The following is a 16,870-nucleotide window of genomic DNA, read 5'->3' as shown; positions in this document are numbered from 1 at the left end:
AGCCCAGGGCTGGGATAGCAGGGGGGCTGCAGGTCAGGGGTGAGGGGCATGGGCAGAGTTGTGTGTGGGGAGCCCAGGGCTGGGATAGCAGGGGGGCTGCAGGTCAGGGTGAGGGGCAGTGGCAGAGCTGTGTGTGGGGAGCTCAGGCTGGGATAGCACGGGCTGCAGGTCAGGGCGATGGGGGTATGGGCAGAGCTGTGTGTGGGGAGCCCAGGACTTTGAGGAGACATTAAGTATTGGTACTGGGTGCATGGCAGAGTGGGGGTAGGGCAGAGCTGAATTACCTGGGCTGCTCTGGGGTTATCAATCTGCTTTTATGGCCCCCACCACAACCACAGTGTCTGAACCCCACAGATCATAACGGATTTGACTCTCAGTCCCCCTGTGAGGCCGGGAAGGATAAGAACTGAGGCCCAGGGGCAGTGACTTGCTGCAGTCACGCAGTGAGCCTGGGATTGTCCCATGCCCCAGTTCAGTGCCTTAAGTGTCCATAACATCATTAGTGATGTAACCCCACCTTTGGACTGTGCAGCTGTGCTTCAACCCGGCGAGGGGGGAGCGTTAGTTACACACTCCTAGGGGCCCTGGTTACTCACTCTGGTGTAATGAAATCCCAGCAGCCTCTGTTTCAGCTGAGTGGGAACCTTCTTAAAAAAATACATAAATGAGATTCACATACGCAGAGAGAACCCCTGCCCCCCACGCTCATGTCTGATCCCTCCCCACAGCCCCTGTGCTCTCTGCCACCACCCTCCCTGCATTCTCACACGCTCTCCCTGCTTGCTGCCCCTGTGGTGGTCACAGCAGGGGGAAGGGCCTGTCTGAGCCTCTGCTTCCCCTCCCGCCTCCTCCTCTTGCAGGAAAAAAGCAGAACGTGGGAAAATCTATTTCACCAACCTGAAGACCAAGGAGAACGCCTCGTCGATGATCAACCCCAAGCCCTGTGGCCACCTGTGCTGCTGTATCATCAAGGGCTGTGAGGAGGTGCGGGGGCAGGGGTTGGAAGGGCACTAGGCAGTAGCATGAGTGGCTTGGGGGTGCTGGGAGACTGCCCCCATGCTGCTCCCAGCCCCCACGTAGAGGAGGGCTCGGCCCCCAAATCCTGGCTTACCAGCGTGTTGCTGTCCCCTTGTCTGCCCTTAGGATCTCCGGGGCCCTCCACGGAGAGGAAGCTCATTTTCCTCCGTTGTTGTTGTTACTGTCCCTGCTGCCCCTTGCTAAACAGCCCCCTATCCCAGCTCCCACCCGTTTGCCTCATTAACTCTGATTTTTGCAATCCTAATACCAAGTGGAGTTGATGCACCAAGCGGTTGGTCCGGATTAGCCCGGTTGTGCTCCCCGCCGCTGGCTGTAGCGCACGGGGAGGAGCAGTGTCACCGTGCCCTCTGGGGGGCGTGCCCAGCCTGGGGCCCGTGCCCGGCCTGGGGCCCGAGAGGGTAGCAGCCTGGTGGGTTGCGTGGCTCTCGGCTCTGATCCATGTCCGTGTGTCCAGGTGGAGGCCATCGAGTATTACACCAAGCTGGAGGAGAAGCTGAAGGATGACTACAAGCGGGAGAAGGAGAAGGTGAACGAGAAGCCTCTGGGGATGGCCTTCGTCACCTTCCACAACGAGACCATTACGGCCATGTGAGCGCAAGGGGCCCGCCATGGGAGGGGACGGGAGGGAGAGTCACTGTCATTTCCAGGCAGGCGTGTGAGCAGCTAGCAACAATGCCCAGGTGCCCCTCCCAATAGCCTGGGGCTCAGCCTCCCTCATCTCCCCCTCTGGGGATGCCTCACTCTCTCTCCCTCTTTCTGTTGCCTCCAGAATCCTCAAAGACTTCAACGTGTGCAAGTGCCAGGGCTGCGCGTGCCGCGGGGAGCCCCGGGCCTCCTCCTGCAGCGAGTCCCTCCATATCTCCAACTGGACCGTCACCTACGCCCCTGACCCACAGAACATTTACTGGTGAGCAGGCCGCGCCTCCTGCCAGGCAAGTCTGGGGAGCAGCAGGGCTAGGGAGGCACCGACAGCCTGGTAAAGGGAAGGTACCGTCAGGGCCATGGGCCTAGCCCAGGAGTGCCCTTGGCAGCTGCGGGGCTCAGAAGAGGGAGCATCCCCATTGACAGGCCCACACAGCTGGCTGGAGGGGTCAGCTTCCTCTGAAACATCTGGGTGTAGGGTCACAGCTTGGCTGGGCCATGGGTCTGACTCAGAATGGGGAGCAGTGGGATCTGGGTGCCTCTAAAGGGGGTTCAGGCCCTTGAAGAGTTAACGTCCTGGGCTCTGCCCAGCACAGACCAATGTCTCTGGCTCCCCTCTGCCTCCCCTGTGATCCCCTCCTGACTGGCTTCTGCACCCTGTCTCCCCCCCAGGGAACACCTCTCCATCCGGGGTTTCATCTGGTGGATCCGCTGCCTGGTTATCAACGTCATCCTCTTCCTCCTCCTCTTCTTCCTCACCACTCCCGCCATCATCATCACCACCATGGATAAGTTCAACGTCACCAAGCCCGTGGAGTATCTGAACGTAAGGCCTGCCAGGGGGACGGGTGCAGGAATGAGGAGCCCTCCCCTTCCTCCTGTCCCATCCTGTGGCACAGAATGGAACAGCCCTGGGGAGGTGGGGGTGGGTCACGAATGTGCACTGGTCCCTCCACCTCAGATATCCAGATGGGCTAGGCCTGGCCCCATCAGGCTGAGCAAGATCCCTACAGGTCTCAAGTGCTCCTGTGTGGGGAGGGGAGGGCCTTGTCTACATCACTGCAGTGTGGGCACTGCTCTGTTACGTGAGGGCAGAAAGCAGCCAGACTCCCTGTCCCACCTCCTGAGCTGCGGCATCGCAGAGCCTGTTGGAGTAGAACGGGGAGTACATGTTGTTGGAGCCAGAGCGTTGGAGGTGGCTGCGTTTGCAGGGGAGACATGAGCGGCCAAGGATTCTGCCTGGGACCCTATGAGAGGCCTCAGAATCCCTCTCTTGTCAGAACCTGGGCAAACAGGCAATCCCCACTCTGCCCAGGGACTGCCGGGCTCTTCGGCCGGCAGCCAGCGCTCAGTTTTGCATGCATGGCAAGTGGGAGGAAATCCTGGCTCTCCCTACCATAACGGAGAGCAAGAAGACACTCGGCTGACGTGCCGAGGGACCAAAGCGTTACGAGAGCAAAGGAAAACTACAGGGGATACAGTGACTGCATTAGGCTGCCTCTACACTTGGGAAAACCCCCAGCCCGACAATCGGAGTAGCTGCACCCTGGCTGATCCCTACAGGGAGACAAATGAGTCCCAGGGCAGGGCCTGGGCTGGTGCCTCATTTCCCCGCCCTATACAACTCCCAGACTCTCGCTTCTCGCCAGGGGATAAGGCAGAGGTGCTGCAGGTTCCCATCCAGGATTCCCAAGTTGAGGAAAGTGCCCCTATTGATACAGCCCCCAAAGGGGCAGAGTCACACTCAGCTCTGCTGGTCGCTCTTGTCCTCTGCCACTGGCGATGCAGCAGGTTAGCCCGCTGCCCAGCCTCCAGCTTTGCACTGACTGCAGCGAACGGTGTGTTCTTTGCCTTCCCAGAACCCCATCATCACCCAGTTCTTCCCCACCCTGCTGCTGTGGTGCTTCTCTGCTCTGCTGCCAACCATCGTGTATTACTCCGCCTTCTTCGAAGCTCACTGGACCAGGTAAGGACAGCCAGCGCCTGCTCTCAGCCTGAGCACTACTGCCAGCTGTGTGCGCTCAACACCTTGCACGAGAGCAGGCATCTTTGGCCTGCTTATCCCATTCCTTCCACCTAAGATCCACCTGTAATTTCCTTTCCTGGCGTAAACTGTGGGGGTGCTGTGCTTTGCAGCTGTTAATCAGATGCTGGACCCCACCTCAGAGGTGGCTGCACTTCAGTGAGCGGATGAACTGATTGCAATATGCACAGTCTGTTAAACTCTATGGGCTCCAGCTGGCTGGCAGGCATTGCGTGTGTATGCGTATGATTGTTATCATTGTGTATTCGTGAGCCAAGATATTTGTTGTGTCGGACCCTGCTGCCCTGATCGCATGTTGTTAGGTCACATGGCTCAGCCTGTTTGAGCTGAGATTGCTGCAGTCCTGCAATCAGTGTCTAGTGGTGTGAGCATAGGACTGGCAGCCTGGAAATCCAGAGTTCTAATCCCAGCCGGGTGTGACCTTGGGCAAGTCATATCCCTTCCCTGGGCCTCACTTTCCTCAACGGTCCAAATCGGAGAATGATCCCAGCCCCCTGCTGGAGATCTGTGATGGTGAGTTAGGCCCGGGTCTACACTAAAAGTGTGTGCCAGTAGTGCAGCGTTGGCTAGGGGTGATAGTTCTATACCGACAAAAGTGTGAAATAAGGTGAACGGGTATAAGCTATACAAACAAAAGCACTTTTTAGCCAGTATAAGATGTGTCTACCACAGGGGAGAGCTTTACCATTACAACTACACCAGCAAAGCTTTTCTGGTGTAGACTAGGCCTCAGTGACTGTAAAGCACCAGGTATGATGCTGTCTGCATTCACTCCTGTGGCTGAGTCAGGAGGAGCCCCTGGAGGGTTGGGGGTGCTGGGGCTGAAGGGGGTATACTAGGGGAGGGGAAGGATGATTCAGTGGTTAGAGTGCCTGCCTGGGGTTTAGGGGACCGTGGTCAATTGCCTGCTCTGTTACAGATTTCCTGTGTGACCTTGGGCAAGTCTGTCCCCCTCTGTAGCATGGGGATAACAGCACTGCTGAGGATAAAGACATTACAGGGGGAGGGATAGCTCAGTGGTTTGAGCATTGGCCTGCTAAACCCAGGGTTGTGAGCCCAGTCCTTGAGGGGGCCACTTAAGGATCTGGGGTAAAATCAGTACTTGGTCCTGCTAGTGAAGGCAGGAGGCTGGACTTGATGACCTTTCAGGGTCCCTTCCAGTTCTGTGAGATAGGTATAGGTATATCTCCATATATTATGAGGCCTCAGATATTCCAGCAATCCCCCATTTATCTGTCTGTTGTACTCATTTGCCCTTCACATGTCCTGGGACCGTCTTTTTCTTCTGTGTTTGTACAATGCCTAGCACAGCGAGGGGCTGGTCCTTGATGGGCTCCTAGGTGCTACCAGAATACAAATAATTAACAATAATAATAGTCTAGTACAATGGACAGATCAGTACCAAAGGGGCCTAGAGGGTGCGTTGTAAGTACTTAAGATGAATCGCTAGACGGGTGTAATCGCCCCCCGGGGGGCTCCCAGTCCACTTGCTAATAGCCTCCCCTGTGCCCACAGGTCTGGAGAGAACAGGACTACCATGCACAAGTGCTACACTTTCCTCATCTTCATGGTCTTGCTGCTGCCTTCGCTGGGCCTGAGCAGGTGGGTGAGGAGGAAACGAAGGCAGGTCTGGAGACCCAGCGCCACATGAAGCACTGGGCTGAGGATGCCCTTGGCCAAGTGCATTGTCCTGTATCACTGGGGAGACAGCCCTCACACCCATCTGGCTCTTCTCTAACTATTTCCTTCCCTCTGCACGTAGGGAATTGTTCCCCTGGAGCTTGGGATGGTGGCAGTTGCCTGAGAGCTGTGGCTCTGTGCAAGATGGGTAATTTCTCTCCGGTTGCACAGGGCTTAGATCCTGCTCAGTTGGCCCCTTACAACAACCCTATTAAATAAGCACATTTGTACGAAACCAGCCAATTCCCCATTTTAGCCAGGTGGGGGCAGGATGCAGCCAGCCTCCCCACATGTTGCAATGAAGGTCACCCTTTCAGCCTTTCTCCTGAACCCACTTCCCAAATCCTCATGCCAATGTTCCAGGGCAACACTCACGAAGCCACCCCTAATGGTGTCCTACCAGCTGTCTGCTGCTAAGACAGGTCCTCCGCGCTGGAGGCCTCAGAGCCCAGACTGCACTGACATGAAGAGGGAATGAGGGAGAGTGTCAAGTGCTGCAAGAGTAAAGGAAATTCTCCGGGAGTATCTGAAAATACCTGATGCTGTAACTGAGCCTCCACTGACACGAGCTGAGTAGCTGTATGACCCAGGGGGCTCCCACTTGAAAAGGAGCCCATCGGTTAAAATAATCCCGCTTCTGACTGAGAATCTTGTACTGGCTCCGCAAATAAGTGCATACCAGGCTGTAGGCTGCAAAATTTGGGCCTAAACCTAATAGAATTAGAAGAGAGAACAAGGATTTTTTTCTGCTTGTTTATTCTGTGTGTGTTTGAGGGCACGTTGGTTCAGATCCTCAAAGGGATTAAGGCACCTAACTGCCACTGATTTTAGGATCTGGGCCTTTGGAGCTAGTCAATTTCACTGTTTCCCTTGCATAGGGGGTTCACCTGTTGTTTGTTTGTGTGGCTCTTTCATCCAGCAGAGAGAAAAATGTTTTTAAAAAGAAGGTAAATTGTGATGCAGGGCGGGGGGCCTGAAACTACTTTAAATCCATTTTTTTTTTTTAAATTAATTAGATTTCAAGGTCATAGGACACACAAGCCACTGACGTGTCAGGAGGCAGGAAGATCAGAGCTGCAGCCAGAGACAGCAAAACATTCCCACAGCTCTTGTTAGGGCAAGTTCTATATGTTTTCTTTTCTGGGTGTGCGTGTGTATATATTTGCACTAAAAAGAGCTGTAGAAATTGTCTGCCATTCCCTACCGTTCTGCTCTTCCAGTCTTGATAGGAATCCTCAGACTGACAATATCACTGCGTCCTTATTTCATCTTTCATTTTTATATATATAATATAATGTCAAATGTTTTAGTCATTTTTTATATTGGTTCAAGGGAGTGGAAACTAATTCCTATTTTAGTGCAATTTTCCTTTAAAGCAACCATTTAAGGCCCCAGCATAATTCCGCCCAGGGTCAGCAGAGAATTGCAGCAGATGTTGCTGCTAACTCCCTTGCAGAATTGAGTGAGGAAGTACAGGTACAGTGATGCGCATGGGATGGATGGCAGAGACAGACAGCCCAGCACAGTCTGAGCCCTCTTTCCCAGTAGTCTCACCATATACTAAAGCTTTCCTCCTCTATACATACCGTCCTGAAGACTAGAAAGGGGAGGATGGCAGAACTCTCTCACATATACACGTGTCTGAATGCATCAGTGTTCCAAGATTACTGTGTATTCGCAGCAGCTGTTGTTCCAGCTCCTGAGATGGGGCGTGACCACGTGTGCGTACAGCTTGTGCTCCTTGATCTCCAAACGTTTATATACTCACACTAGACTCTTTGTTTTCAATTGTTCTCCCTAGTCTGGATGTGTTTTTCCGTTGGCTGTTTGACAAAAAATTCCTGGCTGAGGCCGCAGTGCGATTTGAGTAAGTGGTATCTGAAACCAGGGGGCGGGGAAAGCCTGTCTTTGTAATTGTGACTCCTGCTGGGACTGGAGTTTGGGGGGAACTCGCCCCACAGCCTGTGCTCCTGCCCTGTTCCGTCCAGTATCTCCTGCTGGGAAAGCCTGGGACTGGCGTAGCTGGGGAGTTCCCCACACAGCCAGTAATCCTGCCCCGTGCCATCCAGTGCCTCCTCCTGGGAAAGCCTGGGACTGGCGTAGCTGGAGAGTTCCCCACACAGCCAGTACTCCTGCCCTGTTGCATCCAGTGCCTCCTGCTGGAAGAGGGGTCCTAAGCACCTGTGGGGTCTTCCGAAGCCAAAGCTGCTTCTAGAGATGTTGAGCTGGTTCTTCCTAGCCAGATTTATTCCTGGTGGGAAATGTGGTGAGACTGGCCTGTTTGTGGTAAAACACACCAGCTTTCTAGAAAGCAGAATGTTAGGAGGAAGAGGCGGAACAGTGACCGTTGCATGGCAGTGCCAACCCTGGCCAGCTTCCTCTCTGCCCATATGCCCTTCCATGTCTGTGGTCAGGTTAAGAAGCATTACTTGCCTGTCTCGCTCCCATCCCCCCTTCCCAGGTGCGTCTTCCTGCCTGATAACGGGGCCTTCTTCGTGAACTACGTCATTGCCTCCGCCTTCATCGGGAATGCCATGGACCTACTGCGCATCCCCGGCCTGCTCATGTACATGATCCGCCTCTGCCTGGCCCGCTCAGCCGCTGAGCGGAGGAACGTCAAGCGGGTACGTGGTGGAGCCGACCCCATCTCCCCTAGCAGATCCTGGGCATGTTCGCTGCCGCACTCGGAGACCTGCCCCGAGCACCCGATGCACGTCAGGCCCCTGGTGAACAAACTGGGCGTGTTCCTGTAGTTGTAGATTTGTGCAAGTGTGCACCCGTGAGTCTGTACCTGTGCAAGCTGCACATCCAGACGCATGCTCACGCGTAGGTGTACATTGACTAGTGTTTAAGGAAACAGTCTGCTAACAGGTATCACGTCAGGAAGATCAGAGCTGCAGCCAGAGAGCCTGGGGAGAGCGGGGCATTCCCACAGCTCTCCCTAAGGCAAGTCCATGCGGTGCTGCCGTGTGTGCGTTCACAGACAGGCCCATCCGCAGAGAGCCTGAACAGACTGTTGCACACGGAGAGAGCAGTACACGCGCTCCTGTGCATACACACACGCTTCCCACTACCCGGGGCGCTGGGCAGCTCTGTGCGCCATACCGATGCGCTCTCTGCTTCCTCCCGCAGCACCAAGCGTACGAGTTCCAGTTCGGAGCCGCCTATGCCTGGATGATGTGCGTCTTCACCGTGGTCATGACCTACAGCATCACCTGCCCCATCATCGTCCCTTTTGGTAGGTGGCCCGGCGCCCCTCTGCCTCGCTGTGCATGGAAGGGCTTGCAGCCAAAGGCAGGAGGGAGGTGAAGTCTTTCATTGCCTCCAGTGGGGGAGCCCCATCTGCAGGGTGGGATTGGAGGCATTACCCTGGTGGGGGTAAAAAATTGGGAAACTGAGTCACAAGTCCACCCAATTTAGGCTTAATCAATTTTCACCTTTGTACAATTTCAGACCATTATTGTCACTTATAGTGTCAACATACATTTATGCCAGACAACTAATAACAGACAAGACAGAATTGGTAAATGGGCCCAAGTTACCACATTGCGGGGCACTGGGAAATCCTGCCACCTTCCATGGTAGTCATTGCCTTCTCTGATCACTCGGTGGGGTCCTTCAGTTCCCTCCTTTAGTTTCTGCCGTGGTGTTTCTCCAGTGTGGGCCCATGTTCTCTTAGGTCTTTCGTACATTTCTATGTTACAGATCGCTTCAATCTTTATTCAGTCGGCTTTTAACACATTAGCCCTTTGGGTTTGGGATAACCCGTACGTTACTTCTGCACAAGCTTTAATTACCCAGCTTCAGCATTTTTCCTGTTCGGTTTTGCAGTTTCTGGGTCAAGTCATTTTATGTCATCCTGTCCTGAGTCTTCCCATGAAGACATTTTTTTGTTGTCACGGGTTTGTCTCTTTTTATCTCAAAACTTCCAGCACAATACGTACCTTTGTTCTGTCAGCAGTAGCATCGTTTTAAGCAGCTCAGCAATTCTATGTAAAAGAAGAATTGGCAAAACCACACTTATGCCATCAAGGTCTTGGCCTAAGTGTTACCTCATCTGTGCTCATTCGCTGTCCAGAGTTACAAATCCTTAACCCAGAACTAGCAACTGACCAGTTAGCCATCCTCATACTTATATTTCAATGCTCTAAGTCAGTAGATGTTATCCCTTAATCTGTTTGGGGAGGGGAGTTTGGAAAGCAGGGCTATGATTCTTTAATGGCACAATTTCTTATCTTCTTTAACTGGGGTTTACATTCCAAGCCCAGTTTTGTTTGTGAACCATTACAAAGAAACGTCATTAGAAATGTCCCTCTGAATACATTTTGAGGGGTGTCTTAGATTTAGAGCCTCAATATTTAGTTGTTGATGGTACCCCCACAGCCCTAATGTGGCATGGTTTCTGTCACTTGGGTCCGGTATTTGAGTGTATGTGTGAATGAGACCCTTCAGCGAGCCAGTTTGTACATGACACACAATGGCTCTTGCACCGCCTTGGTGCCCAGCATTCCCAGTGAAGGGACAAGCGAGTTACCAGCTGGAAGCTCCACCCACATGCCTGCTGCTGTTTCTCACCTGGCCCTATATTGCACAGACCAGGTAAGAGAGATGATCCCCCTGCTCCCTACCAGGAGGCTCTCTGCTCCCCCCATTTCAGGGGATGGCTGCCCCTGGTAACTGCAGTGAGGACATCTGCCAGGCTGGGCAGTGAGCTGTAGATTTCCCAGCTGGAAGAGAAAGGCCCTCAGTCGTCTTTGCATAACAGCTGTTTCTGCTCTGCCTCTTGCCCAAAGACCCCTTTTGCCCCAAAAGAACGCTTTCCCGACTGGCAGTATGTCCCCTCTGCTGCCCTGGCAGCAGTCCCTGCGGGGTGACAAGTGCATGTGTGTGTGGGGGGGGGGGGGGGCAGTGAACGGACCTATTGCCCAGTCCAGCTGATGCTGGAGTCCCTGAACCACTCTGTTTGCTGGCGGATCATAGTCTCCGGAGGACGGGGAGGGGGCAGTGATCTAGCTACATATTGCTCCATGCTTGGCTGGTTGAGAAGCTTCTCTGTCCAATATTATCATGGGCCTTGTCTTCTGGTCCCTGAAACCTCTTCTTGGAGAGGCCATGTTTGCAGAGCTCATGCCTAGAAGGGTGTGCCAGGCCAGAGGTTCTCAGCCAAGCAAGTGCGTCCCTCTCGACACTTGCTGCAGTGGTCAGTGCTAATGCCATGCCTGATGCCGGTGTTCCAGGAGGTTGAATTTTTGGTGTGGCACTCAATGCTTTGCCATACATAGGTGGCACCGGCTTCTGCTGGCACTAAGGGGCACAAATAATTATATGGAAATGAGCCCCCTGAGTATCGCACCTGGCCTGAGGATCCCCCTCTCCAGCAGGTGCAGAGCTATCTGCTTGCGTCCCAGAGCGGGGTTCCCCAGGGTGGGGGGTGTTACAGCAAGTACATGTGTCACTGCGGGTGCTCAGCTGCCTGGCACAGCTGCTCAGCCTGGCGGAGAGGGGACTGGGGGTTTGGAATAGGCTGGAAATAGATCACGCTGGGAAGTCCTCCCTTAACCCCGTTGAATGAATCCTTTCCTTTATGGAAAGTGTGGCTCTGCATGGAGTGAAACTCCTCCCATCGCTCTGACTCCTCTGTTCAGCGGTGAGGTGGACACTGGAGAAGGGCCTTCCCAGTAGGTGTGGTAGGGAGCATGGGTGGCTCCAGGCACCTGTGCAGCAAGCACGTGCCAGGGGCAGCAAGCCGCGGGGGGCCGCCTACCGGTCGCTGTGAGGGCGGCAGTCAGGCGGCGTGCCTGCGGGAGGTCCGCCGGTCCCGCGGTTTCGGCGGCAATTCGGCGGCAGGTACGCCGAAGGTGCGGGACCGGCAGATTACCCGCAGAAATGCCGCCGAATCCGCATCACCGCGGACCGCCCGCAGGCATGCCACCGAAGGCTGCCTGACTGCCGTGCTTGGGGCGGCAAAAAACATAGAGCTGCCCCTGGTAGGGAGAATTATGAGGCTTCACCTGAGTATTGGCTAACTTACTCCAGCGTCCCAGCACCTTGAGTTCGGAGTCGTCTCCCTAAGGTCCAGCCCTGAGCAGCCTTGCGGAGAGAGCATGCTGGCACCTGTGAGCCGTTCCCAGATCTCCCACTATCCCCTGCTGCTGACCCTGGAGCCCAGCGGCCACCTCACTGCTCTCGCTCACTGTCTCTCTCTCAGGACTGATGTACATGCTACTCAAGCACCTGGTTGACAGGTACAACCTGTACTACGCTTACCTGCCAGCCAAGCTGGACAAGAAGATCCATTCGGGGGCCGTGAACCAGGTGGTGGCAGCCCCCATTCTCTGCCTCTTCTGGCTCCTCTTCTTCTCCACCATGCGCACAGGTAAGCATGGGGCGAGGGGCGGGAGCTAACGGGGCGAGTGGCGGGCGCCGAACTATAAACACGTACTCAGCCTGGCTGAGGAGTGCTGGGCTCCCCGTCCCTCCAGCACCGCGTGCTGGCTGTCCCCCTCAGTACGGGGCAAAGGGCCAGGGCAGAGGCCCCTGGGGGTGGTGAAGCCAGCGGAGCTGCATGCTGGGTGTGCGACTGCCCTGACTGTGACCCTTTGCCTTGCCCAGGGTTCCTGGCCCCCACCTCCATGTTCACCTTCGTGGTTCTCGTGATCACCATTGTGATCTGCCTGTGTCACGTCTGCTTTGGACATTTCAAATACCTCAGTGCTCACAACTACAAGGTGAGGCCCCAGGAGGCACTGGGGGTGGGGAGTGTCCGGTTGGAGGGAACCGTGGCTGAGGTGATGAGGGGTTACCTCAAGCTGGGCTGGTAGGGAAGCTCCTCACAGGGCCTTTCCTCTTCATTATGGGCTCCCTGGTCTAATACCTCTCCTGCCTCCCCACTCACATGCAGGTGGGTGTCGTTGGGACAGGGCTCTTTCCCCCATCTCAGGGCCACCGCCACTGGTCTCGTGGGCGGCAGGAAAGCTTAGAGGGAGGCACACCCCCTTGCCAGGCCCCATCATTGGCGCATGAGCCTATTCCCTCTCCAGCCTCCTGGAACAGGAGCCTCGTGGGGCTGCCCCTGAGCTGGGCGCTCAGCCCCCCGCAGCCCAGCCATCGCTTGTGCACCCAGGTTCCCTGGTCAGATAAGGCTCCCAGGGAAGGCTCGATGGGGTCAGTGGACCAGCTGCCCCGCCATCTCCGCGCCATGTCTCCATTTCACTCTGTTGACCTCTAGATTGACCACACGGAGGTGGACGCCGTGGACGGGAGAGTGAACGGGCAACCTGCCGCCGTGCCGCCAGCTCCCAAATCCGCTGTGAGTCGCCAGCTCTCCCGTTGCCCTGCGTCTCTCGGTTTGGGACAGGGGAAGGGGGCTGCACACGTCTCTTCCTGTCTGAGGGCCTCACTCCGGGCCTGGCCCAGCCGCCATCCGTGGGGTGCAGGCAGGGCTCAGAAGAGAATGCCCTTCCGCATGTCCCTCGCCCAGCTGAGATGAGGAATTGTACTGTCCGTCTCCTCCCTCCCCCCTCGCGCCCCTGATGCTGTTTGTTCACTTTTTGCCTCTCTCTCAGCTGGGACAATGAAACCAGACTGGTCAGTTCCCCTTTTTGTTTCACTTTCTGGCACTCGCCCATCAGTGCACGCTGCAAACGTGGCTGGAACGCCACATCCCAGCGCCAGCTGTTTTCATTGCAATTTGACATGATGGAATGAAAACACTTTGGGGTAACCCCTCCCCCTCCTGCCCAGCTCTCTGGGGTCTGGAGTCCCTGAGGCTGCCCCTTCAAATCTCTCCTGAGCAAACCGGCTCTGGTATAATCAAGTTATTTCCAAGGCCAGATACTCTGCTGCAGCTAAGATCTGCCAGGGGTGGGGGGGAGGAGCCTCAAGGAGCTGGTTACATCTGCCTGACTCTGCCCTCATCTCCACTGTAAGTTAGAGCCACCTGGGGGCTGCTCTGACCTATGACAGCTGGCAGTGATCTCCAAGAGGCCATTTGCCAGTTGGGGATAGTTGGACTGCAACACATCCCAGCCATGTCCTTCATTCCCTCATCTCCTATACCAGGGCTCTCTGGGTCTCCTACAGGAGCTGGCTACACCAGTCCTGTACCCACTGGAGACTTCCCCATGCCAGGGTGCTCTGAGTGGCACAAAGGGGACAAGGAAGTGGGGCTGTGAATCCTTTGCAACGTCGAGATTTGTCCTGAGAGCAAACAGTGTGTGACTAGTAAAGGAAGGGCTGGATTCCCCTCCAGCAGTGTGACTCCACTGACTCCTGATCATCCCAGCGTACGGGGGAGGCCGCCGGGGGAGGCCTGATGAGGCCTCATCGGAATGGCTGCATGCATGTATAGAGGCCGCTGTGGCTAACATGGCCTTGTCACCATTGCCCAAGCCCACGCAGTCCTGCTGCCACGCGCTCTCCAGTTACCAAGGGCCCTGTTTGGTAAAGTTCTGCGGTGACATGACTGATCTGCAGATTGGGGAAGGCGGGAGGAAGGGCAGAATTCCCCAAACTGTTCTGACTGCTCCCATTGGCCCTACAGCCAGACAGGTGTCTGTACAGGTAAACAAGGCCCTGTGCTGAACTCCAGCTACCTGATGGGGTGGTTTTGTCCCTCCGGGTTAAATCCCCTGCTGCTCCCCATCCCCACAGCAGGGAAGCTTCTTTCCAAAGGGCCTCAATATGTGAGTGCCCAGCTTGAGCCATCTTAGAGGGGTTGATTGCCAGGAAGTGCTGGGCACCTGTCTTCTGGGAGGGGGAAATCAGACCGTTTTAATATCAGGCCCTCCAGTCTTGTAGAAGCCCTGACCCCCACTACTCCCAATCCTCCCACCCCTGGCTCTCTGGAGGGTTCAGATGTTTCCCGAGGTCTTTAGAAAATGGGGGGTTACCTGTAATGGGACGTCAAGAGCTGCACCCCAGGCCGTGCTGCTAGCATTTCCCATCCAAGCGGCATCCCTGAAATCATCCAGCTCCTCTCCCTGCCCCCCTCTCATGCTGAAACCTGTGCATTCCATGCAGTAGGAGTTCCTTTCAGCCCCAGCATGCCCTGCACTCAGCCTCCTGTCTGCATGGCGCTTACCCGCCCTATTGCACTGCTGTGGCTTTCCAGCAGCCTGCACAGAGCTAACAGGTCTCTTGTCTCCCCTCCGCAGCAAAAGTATATCGCCCAAGTGCTGCAGGATTCCTCTCCGGAGGGTGACGCGGCCGAGTCCGAGGAGCAGGGGTCCCAGGACGAAGAGCTCATCAACCCGGACGGCATGAACGACACGGATTTCCAGTCGTGTGAGGACAGCCTGATAGAGAACGAGATCCACCAGTAGCGACTCCAGAGGGCAGGAGGGGCAGGGCAGTCCCAGGAACCGGGGCGGCCGCTGTGAACAGAGAGAGAACCGAATGGAGCCGGGAGCGTGGCAAGGAGGACGCCAGCCCCTGCCCCCTCCCACCTGCCCGGGCCGCTGCCCTAATGCTCATTCCAAGGGTGGGAAGGGGCCGTGCATCAAATTCTCCATTCCCTGCTTCCGCCCCCGCCCCGCTCCCTCTCACTCCCGTCTGGGTGGGTGAGAAGGGACCTGCTCTTACTAGTTACCTTCTCTAACACCTACCAAGACGACAAGACCCCAGGAAGGGGGAAGGAAGAGGAGGAGGAAGATGACTTCGACCCTTGCTGCTCCCATTCTGGGGGGAAGAGGACCCAGGGACAGCAGAAGCCTGGATGCTTTGAGGTGGCAAATGTTGGGAGGAATCTCCGGTCTCCAGTGGCCTCCTCTCTGCCCCCCACATCTGGAATCTTGAACACTAATAATTTATTAGATTTAAAAGAAAAAAAGCTTTAATCAAGGTATTGCAACCCCAGCTAGTAACGGGCGGCTGGGAGCCCGGCAGCTAGCACTGGTCCTAGCCACAGGAGGAGCAGTGCCCTTGTGCTGCGCTGCCCTTTGCCCCATGGCTGTGGCTCGCACACGCATGTGCATCGGAGTGCGGGTGCCCCTCCCCAGCCCTTGGCTCTGTGGGCACGTGAGGGCCACGGTCCGGTCTGGGGGAAGTGTAACAACCTGGACCTCCTCCTGCTCTTTTCCCCACGCAGCCCAGTGCCAGGGGCAGCACCCAGCCGAGTGCGGGGAGCGGGTGTCGCCCAGTGAAAACCGTGCTGGCTCAGCGATGGCTGGAGAGCACATCCGGGTGGCGAGGATAGTGGGAGGACCCCTCGCAGGGCGAGGGGAGCGTAGGGGCTAGCACGGACGCGTATCCTATCCAGCCCGTACGAGAAGAGGGAGCCCCTCCCCTGGCACGGCCTTTTCACGTCTGTGGTAGCTGGAACCCAGTCGGGCCATGGTGGGAGCTCACCATGGGGCATGTGGCATTGTTTTAAGTGGCGTTATTTTGTACATTTTACACCCCCCCCCCTTTAAAATAAAAAACTGACACCCAGCTGCCGCTGCCCCCCATGCTGTCCTGTGTCTGCGCAGCGGGGCCAGCAAGGGGGAGGACCGGGGTCAGCTTTCCCTGACTGCTGTGGAGTGGAGCTGGGCACCGAACCCAGCTACCAACAGGCGCTGGGGCTGACCCTGATTCCCTGGCCCGGGTACAGAGCCTTGGCTGACCCCTCCTGTGTGTTTGGTTCCTGCCAGTGTAGGGCTGCGGCTCCCCGTCCCCATTGCTCAGGCAGTGTGAGAAGCAGCCTCTGCCATCCCGCCTCCCCCAGCCCCTGGGAGAGTTGGCTCCCCATTGTGAACTTGGTCCCATGGGTGAGTGTAACATGCTGCTGTGGGACTCTCACGGGACATCACTGCCTGCTGGGCGTATTTCTAAAACCTCCCTCCGACCCTTAGCACCACACCCACGCTAGGCTGGATTTGCACAGGGGGCTGCGTGCCAGGCAGAGTGAGCAGCAGGAGCACAAAATAAACCTCCCTGCTGGTGAGTTGTATTTATTTTCCCTTGCCTCCCTCACCCTGCTGCTCTGTTCATTGGCCACTGCCGGCCACAGCCCTGACTGCACACCCTACGTGGACACTGCTCCAATTAACTGCAGCCGGAGCAGCACTTGGAGCCCAGTGGGTGTATCGGAGCCAGTCGGAGCTGGCTCTGGGGAGGGCAGTAATAATCTGCCTTGGTCCTTTGCTAGCAACTTCCAGCCAGGAGCTCAAAGCACTTTATAGACACTAAAGAGTTAAGCCTCAGCCTTCCCCATCTCTGCTCCCAGGAGGGCAGTCAAAATTGTCATCCCCATGGTATGGATGGGGAAACTGAGGCACAGCAGGGAAGAGACTTGCCCAAGGTCACACAGCAAGTCCAAGGCAGTTTGGAACAGAGACCGGATGTCCTTCCTTTACCCTGCCCCTCTAATAGGAATGCCAGAGCCAGAGGCAATAGCAGGACTTGCTCCTTGATGTGGGAAGACAAAGGGATGAAGGGCTCAGACGCTGGCTCATTCTTAGCAGCTAGCTGATGGCTGGAGCATGT

General features: G+C 56.0%; 1 protein-coding gene across 2 annotated transcripts in view; it reads left to right on the top strand.

Annotated features, from left to right (window-relative positions):
- TMEM63B (transmembrane protein 63B) overlaps nucleotides 1-15,752 on the top strand; it is an 88,410-nt gene extending 72,658 nt beyond the window's left edge. For both annotated transcript variants that reach the window (XM_024193763.2, XM_024193762.2), the window contains 13 exons: nucleotides 861-984; nucleotides 1,493-1,626; nucleotides 1,808-1,945; nucleotides 2,353-2,506; nucleotides 3,540-3,646; nucleotides 5,240-5,326; nucleotides 7,206-7,271; nucleotides 7,866-8,028; nucleotides 8,537-8,642; nucleotides 11,613-11,780; nucleotides 12,017-12,132; nucleotides 12,633-12,713; nucleotides 14,560-15,752. In XM_024193763.2, the coding sequence (XP_024049531.1) occupies nucleotides 861-984; nucleotides 1,493-1,626; nucleotides 1,808-1,945; nucleotides 2,353-2,506; nucleotides 3,540-3,646; nucleotides 5,240-5,326; nucleotides 7,206-7,271; nucleotides 7,866-8,028; nucleotides 8,537-8,642; nucleotides 11,613-11,780; nucleotides 12,017-12,132; nucleotides 12,633-12,713; nucleotides 14,560-14,727 (1,612 nt within the window). In that variant the 3' untranslated portion in view covers nucleotides 14,728-15,752. The remainder of the gene's footprint in view (nucleotides 1-860; nucleotides 985-1,492; nucleotides 1,627-1,807; nucleotides 1,946-2,352; nucleotides 2,507-3,539; nucleotides 3,647-5,239; nucleotides 5,327-7,205; nucleotides 7,272-7,865; nucleotides 8,029-8,536; nucleotides 8,643-11,612; nucleotides 11,781-12,016; nucleotides 12,133-12,632; nucleotides 12,714-14,559) is intronic.
- The last annotated feature ends 1,118 nt before the right edge of the window (nucleotides 15,753-16,870 follow it).

The sequence above is a fragment of the Terrapene carolina genome, unplaced genomic scaffold, assembly GCF_002925995.2.
Source record: "Terrapene carolina triunguis isolate 2854851 unplaced genomic scaffold, T_m_triunguis-2.0 Scaffold85, whole genome shotgun sequence".
Lineage (NCBI taxonomy): Eukaryota > Metazoa > Chordata > Testudines > Emydidae > Terrapene > Terrapene triunguis.
The sequence above is the reverse complement of the archived record's forward strand: the minus strand, read 5'-3'. Positions and strand labels throughout refer to the sequence as shown.